Source organism: Bufo gargarizans, chromosome 2, assembly GCF_014858855.1.
Source record: "Bufo gargarizans isolate SCDJY-AF-19 chromosome 2, ASM1485885v1, whole genome shotgun sequence".
In the NCBI taxonomy this organism is placed as follows: Eukaryota; Metazoa; Chordata; class Amphibia; order Anura; family Bufonidae; genus Bufo; species Bufo gargarizans.
In genome coordinates this window covers 44,376,452-44,393,319 of record NC_058081.1, presented here as the reverse complement: position 1 = coordinate 44,393,319, position 16,868 = coordinate 44,376,452, and the positions used below count along the sequence as shown (strand labels likewise).

Below are 16,868 nucleotides of genomic sequence, written 5' to 3'. Positions count from 1 at the left end.
CAAAAATGACCTCTCCTGCATTTCTGTAGATATAAGTATTTATTTATTTTATTATTAAAGTATTAAAAAACAAGAAAATCTATATGTGTGGTATCTCTGTAATCACACTGACCCAGACAATGAAGGGCACATGTCAGTTTTATTGCATAGGGAATGCAGTAAAAACAAATCCCATGACTGAATTGTTTTTTTTTCCAATACCACCTCATTTTTTTCAGCTTCCCACTACAGCATATGCAATATTAAATAGGGCCATTAGAAAGCACAACTTGTCCCACAAAAAACAAGTCCTCATATTGCTATGAACGGAAAAATAAAAGGTTATGGCTCCAGGAAGGCAGGCAGTGAAAAATGAAAACACTGCATCTTGAAGGTGTTAAGGTTTTGGAGGCTAGTGTCTTCTTTGATGACCGCATACAAGTTTCCAATATCTTGTTTCAAAAAAAAAAATCTACCAACAAATTTTATAAAAACATATTGCTTTTTAGATTGAGATGAATTCCTAGAACAGTTCAATAATATCCACAAAAATAGATTTATTTTTTTTCTTGGTTCCTTTTACTAGCCTGGAGGCTTATAGTGCCAGACTTCGAAAGGCGACTTTAATATTTATTCTTAACCATCCTTAACCTTTTTTGACATAAAAAAAAACAATCTCAGATTTGTTTATAGAAAATTACTTTTTAACCGGAAGGCAAACATAAGGGAAATAATAAAAAAAAAAGACAAAATCAATAAGCAACAGGAACCTGGCGAATGGGAGTTCAGTGCTCTGGCAAGAGCTGAAAACCACTTTAGCTAGTTCAATAAGAATAAGTCTTTTCATTTTCCCTGCATATTTTCAGATATGTTCTACACAGCTTTAGCAATGTTATTGAGTCTATGATCTCAGTTATTGTCTAGACACACCTGGAGCGTACCACGTCCCCTACCAAACATCAATCAATGGCTTTATTGTTGCAATTAGTCTGTATAAAGCGGTTGAAACATTGAGTGCATTAAGTACCCAAAATTGGATTGATCACCACTGCACCAAACATTCATGGCCATTGACCGCTCTACACTTATAACATTTATTGAAAGCATAGTCATCATTTAAATGGCTTACATTGTAGTCCAGATCTAGAAAATTAGACACACAAAACCCTCTTAATCCAGCCATTTCAAGATTTTCAACCTTTTCCTAGAGCATGATACATGGAGAAGCATTAGGCTCATCAGTAGTTGAAAATCAATGCCGTGATTTCAATTGCCTCTTTCTCACATAGACTATTTATATGGTTTACATTGTAGTCCAGGTCAAGGAGTTAGAAACACAAAACTTTCTTAAAAAAAAACAGCCATCTTAACTTTTTCTACTGGGTCCTCCACAACCACAGCATGATATATGGAGATTGCATTTGGATCTTTTGCACAGAGAAAAGTAGAGTCATGGTTATCAGTTCACATTTAGATTTTTTGCAATGTTCTTGCTTTCTGTTGACAAGGTAGCACCATTACATTCCACAATGTTATACAGAGATTGGCACCATTGGTAGATACACAGACATTCACATGTTAGGGTCAATTTCATAGGAAGTCAGTAAACTCCAGGATATTATGACGTGTGAAAGGAAATCATGGAAAGAATATACAAAGTCCATGTAGATGTGGCCGTTGGCTGGGTAAAGTGCTGCAAGGCAACACCAGTAACCACGGAGCCACCGTGCTACATGTAATGTTCTTAGTAGACCCATTACCTCCTCTAACCTTGTTTTACTGTATCTCTAGGCATAAAACCCATCCATGTATAGATTGCTTTTGTCTCTAATTTTCTTTTCATAGAGTGGATTCAGTTAAGGTAATTATATTTAACATATTAGTTAGATAGTTACCCTGGACTGTTCTAAGAGAAGTGGATTTAATTGTCCATGCAGTTTTATAGTCATGAACGTATGGTTGAGTTTAGCATTGGACACTTTTCATCAAAATATGAAAAAAATGTGTTTTCAGTGATTTTAACTAGTACTTACATTGCAAAAAATGTACAAAAAAGGCAGCTTTTATAGGTTCCATATAATTGCTTGTTATGGAGGATGAAGCTTTTGTATAGACTAACTAAACTACATGCTAGCTCAATTTGAACCAAAACAACTGGTTTACATGCCTTACATCACATTTACAGTATTTAACTGTTTTAGACACTTTTTGCATCTCACTAGACAAGGACACATGGCTTAGCCCAGGGAGGGGCAAACTGTGGCTCTCCAGCTGTTGCAAAACTACAAATTCCATCATGCCTTGCTGTAGGCTGATAGCTGTAGGCAGACTGGGCATATTAGGAGATGTAGTTTTACAACAGCCGAAGAAGTGTGGCTTACAATACAAATACAAAATTTGATTGGCGGTAAAATAAAAAATCATACTTACCTCATCCATTTGACCACGAAGAGGCCACCGCGGTCATCTTGCTTGAAGATCCTGCACTGGATCTTTATGCAAGATGGCCACGTCGGCCTCTTTGCGATCTAATGGATGAGGTAAGTACAATTTACAATGCTTTGATATGGAACTCAGATTCCTCAATCAGCAATGAAGGGTTCAATGATGGGGGGCGGGTTTGGGGGGGGCAGCGCAATTGCTGTTCCTTGTCATTGCACCCACTATTTACAAAGAAAATTAAATGTTGTAAAATTCGGCAATGCAGCTTAATTGAATCTTAGAGAACTTCACTAATCTGTAAAAAAAAATATACAGGTGCGAGCAGCAATGTTTCAACCAATAGTAACAGTCCGGTCTTTGTCAAGTTACTGTGGGTCGAAATATTGGTCTTTGTACCTGTATACTATTTTGGCTTTTAGAGAGAAAAAAATCTGTAGTTGGATGTTGGTGTCTTTTTTTGGTTTTTTTTCTAAATGTTTTTAAAATGTGTACATGCACCAAATTTACCTTGAGCCATTGTGGTAAGTTTGGCATATCTTCAGACTCCTTGGTCTAAGTTTATGAATTATTAAGGCTGGCATTTTATACTATGCTATAAGCGGGCTTAGATTTATGCCAAATTTTGCACCAATTCCTAGCTTAAAATGTTATAAATTTGTCAGAAACGTATTAGCTTGTCCACTCCTATAAAGTGTATAAAGTCATATCCTGAAGTATAATTCGTAACTTTTTTACCCCTCAAAAATGGTGCAAATAACTTGGTAAATCCTCCCAACACTGCTTAAATATTAGACAGTATTAGCAGATCTGCCCCATAGCGTGTAGGGGAGTATATGACATCCCATGAAGACTCCAAATGGTGGCACATGGCGTGAAATAAAATCTTTGGGACTCCGTGTGCCACTAGACAATGTCTATGTATGGAACTATAGTGTCCCTACTCTGTCAGTTAGCCTTGATGATTAGACTCAGGGAAGGGAAAGGTAATGGAGCCAAATGGTACTTGTCACTACACATCAACATTACAGTAACTTGAAGCATTTATGCAATCCCCTAGTCAAGTGCTGCTGCATTGAAGGTCAGAAGGCCTTAACAGTATGTGTAATGTATATAAATTAGTGTTCTTGAGCTTTCTTGGCAATCAATAACTCTGATAGGGCGCATCAGTTGGTTCCATTAGACACATTTAAAAAGTACATGTCTGAGGACTGATATAGTACCATGTAAGCATCAAGTGGCTAATAAGGCCTATTACATTTCATTTATTTGTATTGTCTTTCAACTTAAGAGTTAGATATTATAAGAATGAGTTGGATATTACACACAGAATGTATACTTTTTGAATATTCTGATTTTATGAAAATATCAGCAACATCAAGGAATAAATTTGGCATTGGTGGTCCAATGGTGTGAGGGTTGGCCAAGCAAAGAGGTGGACTAAAAAAGTTTCTCTCGAAAAGCAGAAGAAGTTTGCTTTCCTGGAACCACAAATGTAATGGCCTATGCTTAGCATACACCATCAATGTTTGATCATAAGGGGTTTGACCTCCCGGACCCCAGGCATTCATCAGAATAAGGGAGTGCTGTGCTAGGCACATCCATAAGCATTGAAGAGTAACTAAAATTCAATCTCCATAGATCAAACATTGATGACCTATCCCAGGGATGCTCAACCTGCGGCCCTCAAGCTGTTGCAAAACTATAACTCACAGCATGCCAGGACAGTCTACAGCTATCAGCCTACAGCAGGGCATGGTGGGAGTTGCAGTTTTACAACAGCTGGAGGGCAGCAGGTTGAGCATCACTGACCTATCCTATTAATAAGCCTTCAAGAATTTAGTTCACTTATCTACAAATGGTCAAATTAGCATTTATGCTCTTAGCACAGAATTACTAATACCATGGCGGGTAGCATAAACGCATCAACCCAAAATATAGACTGCCCAAAACGACTAGTAGTCCATTGTAAGAATTGACAGAGAATATAATTAGTATATAAAATGAGAATGATTGGACTGGGAGAAAATGTCTGTAAGTGGGTAAGTAACTGGCTCAGTGATAGAAAACAGAGGATGGTTATTAATGGTACACACTCAGATTGGGTCACTGTCACTAGTGGAGTACCTCAGGGGTCAGTATTGGGCCTATTCTCTTTAATATATTTATTAATGATCTTGTAGAAGGTTTGCATAGTAAAATATAAATTTTTGCAGATGACACTAAACTGTGTAAAGTAATTGACACTGAAGAGGACACTATACAGCTACAGAGGGATCTGGATAGATTGGAGGCTTGGGCAGATAAGTGGCAGATGAGGTTTAACACTGACAAATGTAAGGTTATTCACATGGGAAGGAATAATGCAAGTCACCCGTACATACTAAATGGTAAAACACTCGGTAACACTGACATGGAAAAGGACCTAGGAATTTTAGAGAACAGCAAACTAAGCTGTAGAAGCCAGGGTCAGGCAGCTGCTGCCAAGGCCAATAAGATAATGGGTTGCAACAAAAGGGGGATAGATGCCCGTGATAAGAACATAGTCCTACCACTTTACAAATCGCTAGTCAGACCACACATGGAGTACTGTGTACAGTTCTGGGTTCCTGTGAACAAGACAGACATAGCAGAGCTGGAGAGGTTTCAGAGGAGGGCAACTAAACTAATAACTGGAATGGGGGGGACTACAGTACAATGAAAGATGATCAAAATTAGGGTTATTCACTTTAGAAAAAAAGACGACTGAGATCTAATAACTGTATAAATATATCAGGGGTCAGTACAGAGATCTCTCCCATCGTCTATTTATCACCAGGACTGTGACTGTGACGAGGGGACATCCTCTGCGTCTGGAGGAAAGAAGGTTTGTACACAAACATAGAAGAGGATTCTTTACGGTAAGAGCAGTGAGACTATGGAGCTCTCTGCCTGAGGAGGTGGTGATGGTGAGTTCACTAAAAGAGTTCAAGAGGGGCCTGGATGTATTTCTGGAGTATAATAATATTACAGGCTATAGCTACTAGAGAGGGGTCGTTGATCCAGGGAGTTATTCTGATGCCTGATTGGAGTTGGGAAGAATTTTTTTCCCCTAAAGTGAGGAAAATTGGCTTTTACCTCACAGGGGTTTTTGCCTTCCTCTGGACCAACTTGCAGGATAACAGGCCGAACTGGATGGACAAATGTCTTGTTTCAGCCTTATAAACTATGTTACTATGTAATATGTATTCTTGTTACAAAGTTCAAGAAATGGTGTGATGCTGCATCTCTGATATTTCCGTTCACTATAGATGACCTTTATTAAATCATGAGACTCTTGGAGAACAAATCAAGTAGCCGTACAGAAAGGAGATAATAGACTTGTGTAACAATCTCTAAAACCATTGACATGATGGGAAACCATTATGTCAGCTCAGCTCTGGAAAGGTCAAAATAAATGAACTGGAACAAATGGAAGTCAATTAGTGTTTCTCCTTGTCCTGTGAAATAACAGTGCACCAGAAATATCTGGATTGCCTATTTTGTAATTAGAGTAAAGTATATCTATCTATCTATCAAAATTGATGTTGTTATGATGTGATGAGACAGGTTCTCTCCACTGACCTGGACTGGGCCCTTGTCTCTCTAGGAGCCCAATAGCAGCCAGATTGCCTGCCTCTATGGCACAGACAACCTTGCTATTGCTACTGATCAAGATGGTAAAAAGATTTAAAGATTTTTCCGTGGCATAAATATTCATAAGATGACTACCTTAGGATAGGTTATCAATATTGGTGGGGGTCCAAATATTGGTACTCTTGCTGATCAGCTGTTTGAAGGGATTGTGGCTTGAGGTACTGAGCGCTTTGGTCTCTTCATTGTATACCATCCTGATATTGCACCTTAATCCCATTCACATGAGAAAATGGGATGTTGCTGTGCCAAAGCCTTTCAAGTAGCTGGTTGATGGGAATTGAACACTAAAGATGGGTCATCAACATTTAAGTCTCAGAAAACCCCTTCAATATTCTTCCTAACATTGAAGACTTCATAGTCACCTTCTATTAGGCAACATACTTTATATGACTACTTTATAGGACTACCTAAACATGGTAGAGAAACAAAAGTGACAACCAATCAAGTCATATCACTGTTTCAGAAAGGTAGTTGCCACTCTTTATGGCCACATTTTTTTTAGTATAACTTTAGTACCTCAACACCAACTACTATAATACTACTTTTATGCGCAAGAGAATTGAGCAGAATTAGTATGAATGTTCTCCGATTTGACTGTATTTGTACCTTAAATCAAACTTAGATTCACTGTGGAATCTTTCTTACAGTTGGATATTTTGGAAATGATTCTGTGAGGATCCCCACCAGATATCAGATGGGCTCCATCAGTTTTACTGCTGCAATGGAAATATACAGTCACTCGCAGGTAAATGAACACGTAGTTTGGTTCTATTTGGATCCTGTATCCCCTGGTGTCAGCTATACATTAAGGATTCAGAGTTTCTAAGCTGCCAGCTGCCCTCTTACTCTAAATCATGAAATGCAGCCAGACACAGTCCTGCTGGAGCTGCACAAATTTAATAATCCTGAAAATTGATTAAGTATCTCGACTGTGGCAAAATGCCTTGAGTGGGAGTAGGGACAATGTGAGGTCAAAGAGAAGTTCTGGAAATCCTAGTTGTAAAAAAAAAAGCACAGTATAAATACAATATATATTATAGTAAAGGAATCATGATTTTAACTAATGGTCTGTTAAAGAATCCAAAAAATTCAAATATTGGCAATGGATCCACTTTTGTGGTCAAAGAAGTTAGCAATGTAATTTTAAGAATATGTTTAATTAGAATATTAACTATTAGAGGGTAAGCATTTTTTTGTGGTAGAGAACAAGCTGGTTGCTCTTCTGGTTTTAAATGGGTAGAATCTTTACTATTTTTTGTTACGGATAGGAAAACATGCAGTAGTAGCTGTTGCCCAAGAGCTACGTTAGCCATTAGCTACCTCTCATAAATATGCTACGAGTGAGCATATCATGGATTGTTACCATAGTGGGCATAGGCCAGTGCCAGATACCTCTGATAACACATTCTGAGGAACCAAAGATTAGACATTTTGAAATCCAATATTCCTGATCCTTCTATGGATTGAAATTTACTTTTAAAGTTAGTTGGGCTACCCCACATACATTTTGACAGCTGCACTGTGTCAGATTGGACGTAATTCATGTTGACCGCACATTTCCACAGTCAAAGGAAGATGTTCTTCATAAAATGTACACACCTAAAGGGGTTTTCCGAGACTTTAATACTGATAACCTATCCTCTGTATGGCTCTGTCCTTTCTGAGCACAGAGAACAGCCGGTACCTTCTCAAACCGCTGATTAACAAAGGTCCTTGGTGTTGGACCCCCACTGATAAGGTACTGATGACATATCCAGAGGCCAGTTCATCAGTATAAAAGTCTCTGAAAACCTTTTTAAAAGGTCATATACCTTTAACCCAATTTTGCATGAATCAGTGGTAAAGATGAACATAAGAAAGTTTGTAATATATCATTTCAGAGAAAAATTCCACTTTCTTCACTTATCTTCAATTTAACTAACAGTGTCCAGACTGTCAGCTCATTCTTTGCTTCTCCCCTCTCTACAGACTTCTATAAGCAGCATATCATATGATCCTTTAGTGAGTCTCACTCTCTCAAGTTGGAAAATATTAGTTTAGGAGCATGGGGCAGGAGGTAAAGAGCCTGATAAATGGAGAGAGAAGCATTTTTCACTAATGAAATATATTACAAAGTTTCTTATACTCATCGGTACTATTCATTTATGCAAAAATTGTTGAAAGGACTGTGATCATTTGTAACCAAGATAATATATCAAAAAAAGAACTTTCCTAAAAGAGTTACAGTGAAACCTTTATATAAGACAGCCTCCTTGGGAAGACCATCATTTTATCTAAACATATTGCCTGTGACAGATTTTTATTTCCCTTAGGAACCATTAGGGTAGGACTACCCCTTTAAATGGCAATTTTGAATGCAATTTAAGGTGGCTTTCTCACAGAGATTTCACTATATTCATAATTTCAGATACATTGTCATAATTATGTAAAAGTCAAGTATGATTTTAAAATAAATGCAATATTTTCCTTTCACTACTTCATTTCACTAGGAGGAGTATTTATATGCAGCAATTACACAATATTCTGCATTTTACTGTACCTGGAAACTTTTAGCGTTGATACTTCTCTGGGTGTCCGTGGACCTCAACTTTGTGTCCAGAACTTTCATTAAGGACTCAGTGTTTCGCACGTACTGTAGATCTCGAAATGTTCTCAGATCTAAGACTTCCATGGACTGTGAAATGTTCTGTACCTGATATAAAAAGAATGAGAAATTGTTCATAAACTATTAATGGTAATCAAATCTCTTTTTGAGAGCAAATGTTCTCATAATTCTTGTATGTATATAGGTCCAACTGCAAATGAGGACTTCTAGGCTAACCCACACCGGAAATCTTCTCTTAAAGATTGTCTATATCTTCTGATGATGAGTATTAGTGGTCTCCAACCTACAGGTGAAACTCGAAAAATTAGAATATCGTGCAAAGTTAATTTATTTCAGTAATCCAACTTGAAAGGTGAAACTAACATATGAGATAGACTCATTACATGCAAAGTGAGATATTTCAAGCCTTTATTTGTTATATTTGGATTATTATGACTTACAGCTTATGAAACCCCAAAGTCACGAAGTCTCAGGTACCCCTTGCTCAGGGGGTATGGATTAATTAGCTGACTAGAGTGTGACACTTTGAGCCTAGAATATTGAACTTTTTCACAAAATTCTAATTTTAAGCTGAATTACTACAATTCCTTTTAATTTGCATTACCGAAATAAATGGACTTTTGCACAATATTCAAATTTTTCGGATTTCACCTGTATAGCTTTGCACCTTTTCAGAACTACCACTCTCATCATGTTCTTAATGGTATGAAAGAGTTAGTAGGTTTGTAACTAGGGATGAGCGAACTCGAACTGTATAGTTCGGGTTCGTACCGAATTTTGGGGTGTCCGTGACACGGACCCGAACCCGGACATTTTCGTAAAAGTCTGGGTTCGGGTTCGGTGTTCGTCGCTTTCTTGGCGCTTTTGTGACGCTTTCTTGGCGCTTTTTGAAAGGCTGCAAAGCAGCCAATCAACAAGCGTCATACTACTTGCCCCAAGAGGCCGTCACAGCCATGCCTACTATTGGCATGGCTGTGATTGGCCAGAGCACCATGTGACCCAGCCTCTATTTAAGCTGGAGTCACATAGCGCCGCCCGTCACTCTGCTCTGATTAGCGTAGGGAGAGGTTGCGGCTGCGACAGTAGGGCGAGATTAGGCAGATTAACTCCTCCAAAGGACTTGATTAATCGATCGATCTGCAGCTGTGCATCATTGAGCTGCTGAAATTCAATTGCTCACTCTTTTTAGGCTGCCCAGACCGTTTGTCAGTCACTTTTTTCTGGGGTGATCGGCGGCCATTTTGTGTCTTGTGCGGTGCTACGACCAAGTGCATCCAAGCTGCGACCAAGTGCATTTAACCCTCAATGGTGTGGTTGTTTTTTGGCTAAAGCCTACATCAGGGTGAAGCTGTCACACCAAGTGCATTTAACCAGCAATAGTCAGTTTATTTTTTGGCCATATACTACATCAGGGGCAAGCTGCACCTGTCACCAAGTGCATTTAACCCTCAATGGTGTGGTTGTTTTTTGGCTAAAGCCTACATCAGGGTGAAGCTGTCACACCAAGTGCATTTAACCAGCAATAGTCTGTTCATTTTTTGGCCATATACTACATCAGGGGCAAGCTGCGCCCGTCACCAAGTGCATTTAATCCTCAGTAGTGTGGTTGGTCAAGCTGTCACACCAAGTGCATTTAACCAGCAATAGTCTGTTCATTTTTTGGCCATATACTACATCAGGGGCAAGCTGCGCCCGTCACCAAGTGCATTTAACCCTCAGTAGTGTGGTTGGTCAAGCTGTCACACCAAGTGCATTTAACCAGCAATAGTCTGTTCATTTTTTGGCCATATACTACATCAGGGGCAAGCTGCGCCTGTCACCAAGTGCATTTAACCCTCAGTAGTGTGGTTGGTCAAGCTGTCACACCAAGTGCATTTAACCAGCAATAGTGTGGTTATTTTTTGGCCATATCCCAGTCTAATTCTGTCACTAAATCCATACCGGTCACCCAGCGCCTAAATACTAGGCCTCAAATTTATATCCCGCTAAATCTGTCGTTACCGCTGTACTGTTGTGGCTGGGCAAGTTATTTAGTGTCCGTTAAAGCACATTTTTTGTTCAGGGTTGAAATACAATTCCCAATTTAGCAATTTCATAATTTAGTGGTTTCTGCTATATCAGAGCTATTTGAAATCTATCCCTAAAAGGGTATATAATATTCAAGGTGCACATAGGGTCGTTCAGAATAACTTCACACACACACGCTACTGTGCATTTCCAAGTCTAATTCTGTCACTAAATCCATACCGGTCACCCAGCGCCTAAATACTAGGCCTCAAATTTATATCCCGCTAAATCTGTCGTTACCGCTGTCCTGTTGTGGCTGGGCAAGTTATTTAGTGTCCGTCAAAGCACATTTTTTGTTCAGGGTTGAAATACAATTCCCAATTTAGCAATTTCATAATTTAGTGGTTTCTGCTGTATCAGAGCTATTTGAAATCTATCCCTAAAAGGGTATATAATATTCAAGGTGCACATAGGGTCATTCAGAATAACTTCACACACACGCTACTGTGCATTTCCAAGTCTAATTCTGTCACTAAATCCATACCGGTCACCCAGCGCCTAAATACTAGGCCTCAAATTTATATCCCGCTGAATTTGAATACAATACATTGGGCCAAATAATATTTTTGTGGTGAACCATAACAATGAGGAAAACATCTAGTAAGGGACGCGGACGTGGACATGGTCGTGGTGGTGTTAGTGGACCCTCTGGTGCTGGGAGAGGACGTGGCCGTTCTGCCACATCCACACGTCCTAGTGTACCAACTACCTCAGGTCCCAGTAGCCGCCAGAATTTACAGCGATATATGGTGGGGCCCAATGCCGTTCTAAGGATGGTAAGGCCTGAGCAGGTACAGGCATTAGTCAATTGGGTGGCCGACAGTGGATCCAGCACGTTCACATTATCTCCCACCCAGTCTTCTGCAGAAAGCGCACAGATGGCGCCTGAAAACTAACCCCATCAGTCTGTCACATCACCCCCATGCATACCAGGGAAACTGTCTCAGCCTCAAGTTATGCAGCAGTCTCTTATGCTGTTTGAAGACTCCGCTGGCAGGGTTTCCCAAGGGCATCCACCTAGCCCTTCCCCAGCGGTGAAAGACATAGAATGCACTGACGCACAACCACTTATGTTTCCTGATGATGAGGACATGGGAATACCACCTCAGCATGTCTCTGATGATGACGAAACACAGGTGCCAACTGCTGCGTCTTTCTGCAGTGTGCAGACTGAACAGGAGGTCAGGGATCAAGACTGGGTGGAAGACGATGCAGGGGACGATGAGGTCCTAGACCCCACATGGAATGAAGGTCGTGCCACTGACTTTCACAGTTCGGAGGAAGAGGCAGTGGTGAGACCGAGCCAACAGCGTGGCAAAAGAGGGAGCAGTGGGCAAAAGCAGAACACCCGCCGCCAAGAGACTCCGCCTGCTACTGACCGCCGCCATCTGGGACCTGAGCACCCCAAAGGCAGCTTCAAGGAGTTCCCTGGCATGGCACTTCTTCAAACAATGTGCTGACGACAAGACCCGAGTGGTTTGCACGCTGTGCCATCAGAGCCTGAAGCGAGGCATTAACGTTCTGAACCTGAGCACAACCTGCATGACCAGGCACCTGCATGCAAAGCATGAACTGCAGTGGAGTAAACACCTTAAAACCAAGGAAGTCACTCAGGCTCCCCCTGCTACCTCTTCTGCTGCTGCCGCCTCGGCCTCTTCCTCTGCCTCTGGAGGAACGTTGGCACCTGCCGCCCAGCAAACAGGGAATGTACCACCAACACCACCACCACCTCCGTCACCAAGCGTCTCAACCATGTCACACGGCAGCGTTCAGCTCTCCATCTCACAAACATTTGAGAGAAAGTGTAAATTCCCACCTAGCCACCCTCGATCCCTGGCCCTGAATGCCAGCATTTCTAAACTACTGGCCTATGAAATGCTGTCATTTAGGCTGGTGGACACAGACAGCTTCAAACAGCTCATGTCGCTTGCTGTCCCACAGTATGTTGTTCCCAGCCGCCACTACTTCTCCAAGAGAGCCGTGCCTTCCCTGCACAACCAAGTATCCGATAAAATCAAGTGTGCACTGCGCAACGCCATCTGTAGCAAGGTCCACCTAACCACAGATACGTGGACCAGTAAGCACGGCCAGGGACACTATATCTCCCTAACTGCACACTGGGTAAATCTAGTGGCAGCTGGGCCCCAGGCGGAGAGCTGTTTAGCGCACGTCCTTCCGCCGCCAAGGATCGCAGGGCAACATTCTTTGCCTCCTGTTGCCACCTCCTCCTTCTCGGCTTCCTCCTCCTCTTCTTCCACCTGCTCATCCAGTCAGCCACACATCTTCACCACCAACTTCAGCACAGCCCGGGGTAAACGTCAGCAGGCCATTCTGAAACTCATATGTTTGGGGGACAGGCCCCACACCGCACAGGAGTTGTGGCGGGGTATAGAACAACAGACCGACGAGTGGTTGCTGCCGGTGAGCCTCAAGCCCGGCCTGGTGGTGTGTGATAATGGGCGAAATCTCGTTGCAGCTCTGGGACTAGCCAATTTGACGCACATCCCTTGCTTGGCGCATGTGCTGAATTTGGTGGTGCAGAAGTTCATTCACAACTACCCCAACATGTCAGAGCTGCTGCATAAAGTGCGGGCCGTCTGTTCGCGCTTCCGGCGTTCACATCCTGCTGCTGCTCGCCTGTATGCGCTACAGCGTAACTTCGGCCTTCCCGCTCACCGCCTCATATGCGACGTGCCCACCAGGTGGAACTCGACCTTGCACATGCTGGACAGACTGTGCGAGCAGCAGCAGGCCAGGGTGGAGTTTCAGCTGCAGCACGCACGGGTCAGTCGCACTACAGAACAGCACCACTTCACCACCAATGACTGGGCCTCCATGCGAGACCTGCGTGCCCTGTTGCGCTGTTTCGAGTACTCCACCAACATGGCCAGTGGCGATGACGCCGTTATCAGCGTTACAATACCACTTCTATGTCTCCTTGAGAAAACACTTAGGGCGATGATGGAAGAGGAGGTGGCCCAGGAGGAGGAGGAGGAGGAGGAAGAGGGGTCATTTTTAACACTTTCAGGCCAGTCTCTTCGAAGTGACTCAGAGGGAGGTTTTTGGCAACAGCAGAGGCCAGGTACAAATGTGGCCAGACAGGGCCCACTACTGGAGGATGAGGAGGACGAGGATGAGGAGGAGGTGGAGGAGGATGAGGATGAAGCATGGTCACAGCGGGGTGGCACCCAACGCAGCTCGGGTCCATCACTGGTGCGTGGCTGGGGGGAAAGGCAGGACAATGACGATACGCCTCCCACAGAGGACAGCTTGTCCTTCCCCCTGGGCAGCCTGGCACACATGAGCGACTACATGCTGCAGTGCCTGCGCAACGACAGCAGAGTTGCCCACATTTTAACCTGTGCGGACTACTGGGTTGCCACCCTGCTGGATCCACGCTACAAAGACAATGTGCCCACCTTACTTCCTGCACTGGAGCGTGATAGGAAGATGCGCGAGTACAAGCGCACGTTGGTAGACGCGCTACTGAGAGCATTCCCAATGTCACAGGGGAACAAGTGGAAGCCCAAGGCCAAGGCAGAGGAGGAGCAAGAGGTCGCCAAGGCAGCTGTGTCACGGCCAGCTCCTCTGAGGGCAGGGTTAGCATGGCAGAGATGTGGAAAACTTTTGTCAACACGCCACAGCTAACTGCACCACCACCTGATACGCAACGTGTTAGCAGGAGGCAACATTTCACTAACATGGTGGAACAGTACGTGTGCACACCCCTCCACGTACTGACTGATGGTTCGGCCCCATTCAACTTCTGGGTCTCTAAATTGTCCACGTGGCCAGAGCTAGCCTTTTATGCCTTGGAGGTGCTGGCCTGCCCGGCGGCCAGCGTTTTGTCTGAACGTGTATTCAGCACGGCAGGGGGCGTCATTACAGACAAACGCAGCCGTCTGTCTACAGCCAATGTGGACAAGCTGACGTTCATAAAAATGAACCAGGCATGGATCCCACAGGACCTGTCCATCCCTTGTGCAGATTAGACATTAACTACCTCCCCTTAACCATATATTATTGGACTCCAGGGCACTTCCTCATTCAATCGTATTTTTATTTTCATTTTACCATTATATTGCGAGGCTACCCAAAGTTGAATGAACCTCTCCTCTGTCTGGGTGCCGGGGCCTAAATATATGCCAATGGACTGTTCCAATGTTGGGTGACGTGAAGCCTGATTCTCTGCTATGACATGCAGACTAATTCTCTGCTGACATGAAGCCAGATTCTCTGTTACGGGACCTCTCTCCTCTGCCTGGGTGCTGGGCCTAAATATCTGACAATGGACTGTTGCAGTGGTGGCTGACGTGAAGCCTGATTTTCTGCTATGACATGCAGACTGATTCTCTGCTGACATGAAGCCAGATCCTCTGTTACGGGACCTCTCTCCTCTGCCTGTGTGCTGGGCCTAAATATATGCCAATGGACTGTTGCAGTGGTGGCTGACGTGAAGCCTCATTCTCTGCTATGACATGCAGACTAATTCTCTGCTGACATGAAGCCAGATTGTCTGTTACGGGACCTCTCTCCTCTGCCTGGGTGCTGGGCCTAAATTTATGAAAATGGACTCTTACAGTGGTGGGTGATGTGAAGCCTGATTCTCTGCTATGACATGAAGACTGATTCTCTGCTGACATGAAGCCAGATTGTCTGTTACGGGACCTCTCTCCTCTGCCTGGGTGCTGGGCCTAAATATCTGACAATGGACTGTTGCATTGGTGGCTGACGTGAAGCCTGATTCTCTGCTATGACATGCAGACTAATTCTCTGCTGACATGAAGCCAGATTGTCTGTTACGGGACCTCTCTCCTCTGCCTGGGTGCTGGGCCTAAATTTATGAAAATGGACTGTTGCAGTGGTGGGTGACGTGAAGCCTGATTCTCTGCTATGATATGAAGACTGATTCTCTGCTGACATGAAGCCAGATCCTCTGTTACGGGACCTCTCTCCTCTGCCTGGGTGCTGGGCCTAAATTTATGAAAATGGACTGTTGCAGTGGTGGGTGACGTGAAGCCTGATTCTCTGCTATGACATGAAGACTGATTCTCTGCTGACATGAAGCCAGATTGTCTGTTACGGGACCTCTCTCCTCTGCCTGGGTGCTGGGCCTAAATTTATGAAAATGGACTCTTACAGTGGTGGGTGACGTGAAGCCTGATTCTCTGCTATGACATGAAGACTGATTCTCTGCTGACATGAAGCCAGATTGTCTGTTACGGGACCTCTCTCCTCTGCCTGGGTGCTGGGCCTAAATTTAGGAAAATGGACTCTTACAGTGGTGGGTGACGTGAAGCCTGATTCTCTGCTATGACATGAAGACTGATTCTCTGCTGACATGAAGCCAGATTGTCTGCTACGGGACCTCTCTCCTCTGCCTGGGTGCTGGGCCTAAATTTAGGAAAATGGACTCTTACAGTGGTGGGTGACGTGAAGCCTGATTCTCTGCTATGACATGAAGACTGATTCTCTGCTATGACATGAAGACTGATTCTCTGCTGACATGAAACCAGATTGTCTGTTACGGGACCTCTCTCCTCTGCCTGGGTGCTGGGCCTAAATTTATGAAAATGGACTGTTGCAGTGGTGGCTGACGTGAAGCCTGATTCTCTGCTATGACATGCAGACTGATTCTCTGCTGACATGAAACCAGATCCTCTGTTACGGGACCTCTCTCCTCTGCCTGGGTGCTGGGCCTAAATTTATGAAAATGGACTGTTGCAGTGGTGGGTGACGTGAAGCCTGATTCTTTGCTATGATATGAAGACTGATTCTCTGCTGACATGAAGCCAGATCCTCTGTTACGGGACCTCTCTCCTCTGCCTGTGTGCTGGGCCTAAATATCTGACAATGGACTGTTGCATTGGTGGCTGACGTGAAGCCTGATTCTCTGCTATGACATGCAGACTAATTCTCTGCTGACATGAAGCCAGATTGTCTGTTACGGGACCTCTCTCCTCTGCCTGGGTGCTGGGCCTAAATTTATGAAAATGGACTGTTGCAGTGGTTGGTGACGTGAAGCCTGATTCTCTGCTATGACATGAAGACTGATTCTCTGCTGACATGAAGCTAGATTGTCTGTTACGGGACCTCTCTCCTC

The 16,868-nt window shown here is 43.3% G+C and overlaps 1 protein-coding gene across 2 annotated transcripts in view; it reads right to left on the bottom strand.

The window, feature by feature from the left end:
* OLFM2 (olfactomedin 2) overlaps nucleotides 1-16,868 on the bottom strand; it is a 341,534-nt gene that overhangs the window by 90,655 nt on the left and 234,011 nt on the right. For both annotated transcript variants that reach the window (XM_044278867.1, XM_044278869.1), the window contains exon 3: nucleotides 8,633-8,785. In XM_044278867.1, the coding sequence (XP_044134802.1) occupies nucleotides 8,633-8,785 (153 nt within the window). The remainder of the gene's footprint in view (nucleotides 1-8,632; nucleotides 8,786-16,868) is intronic.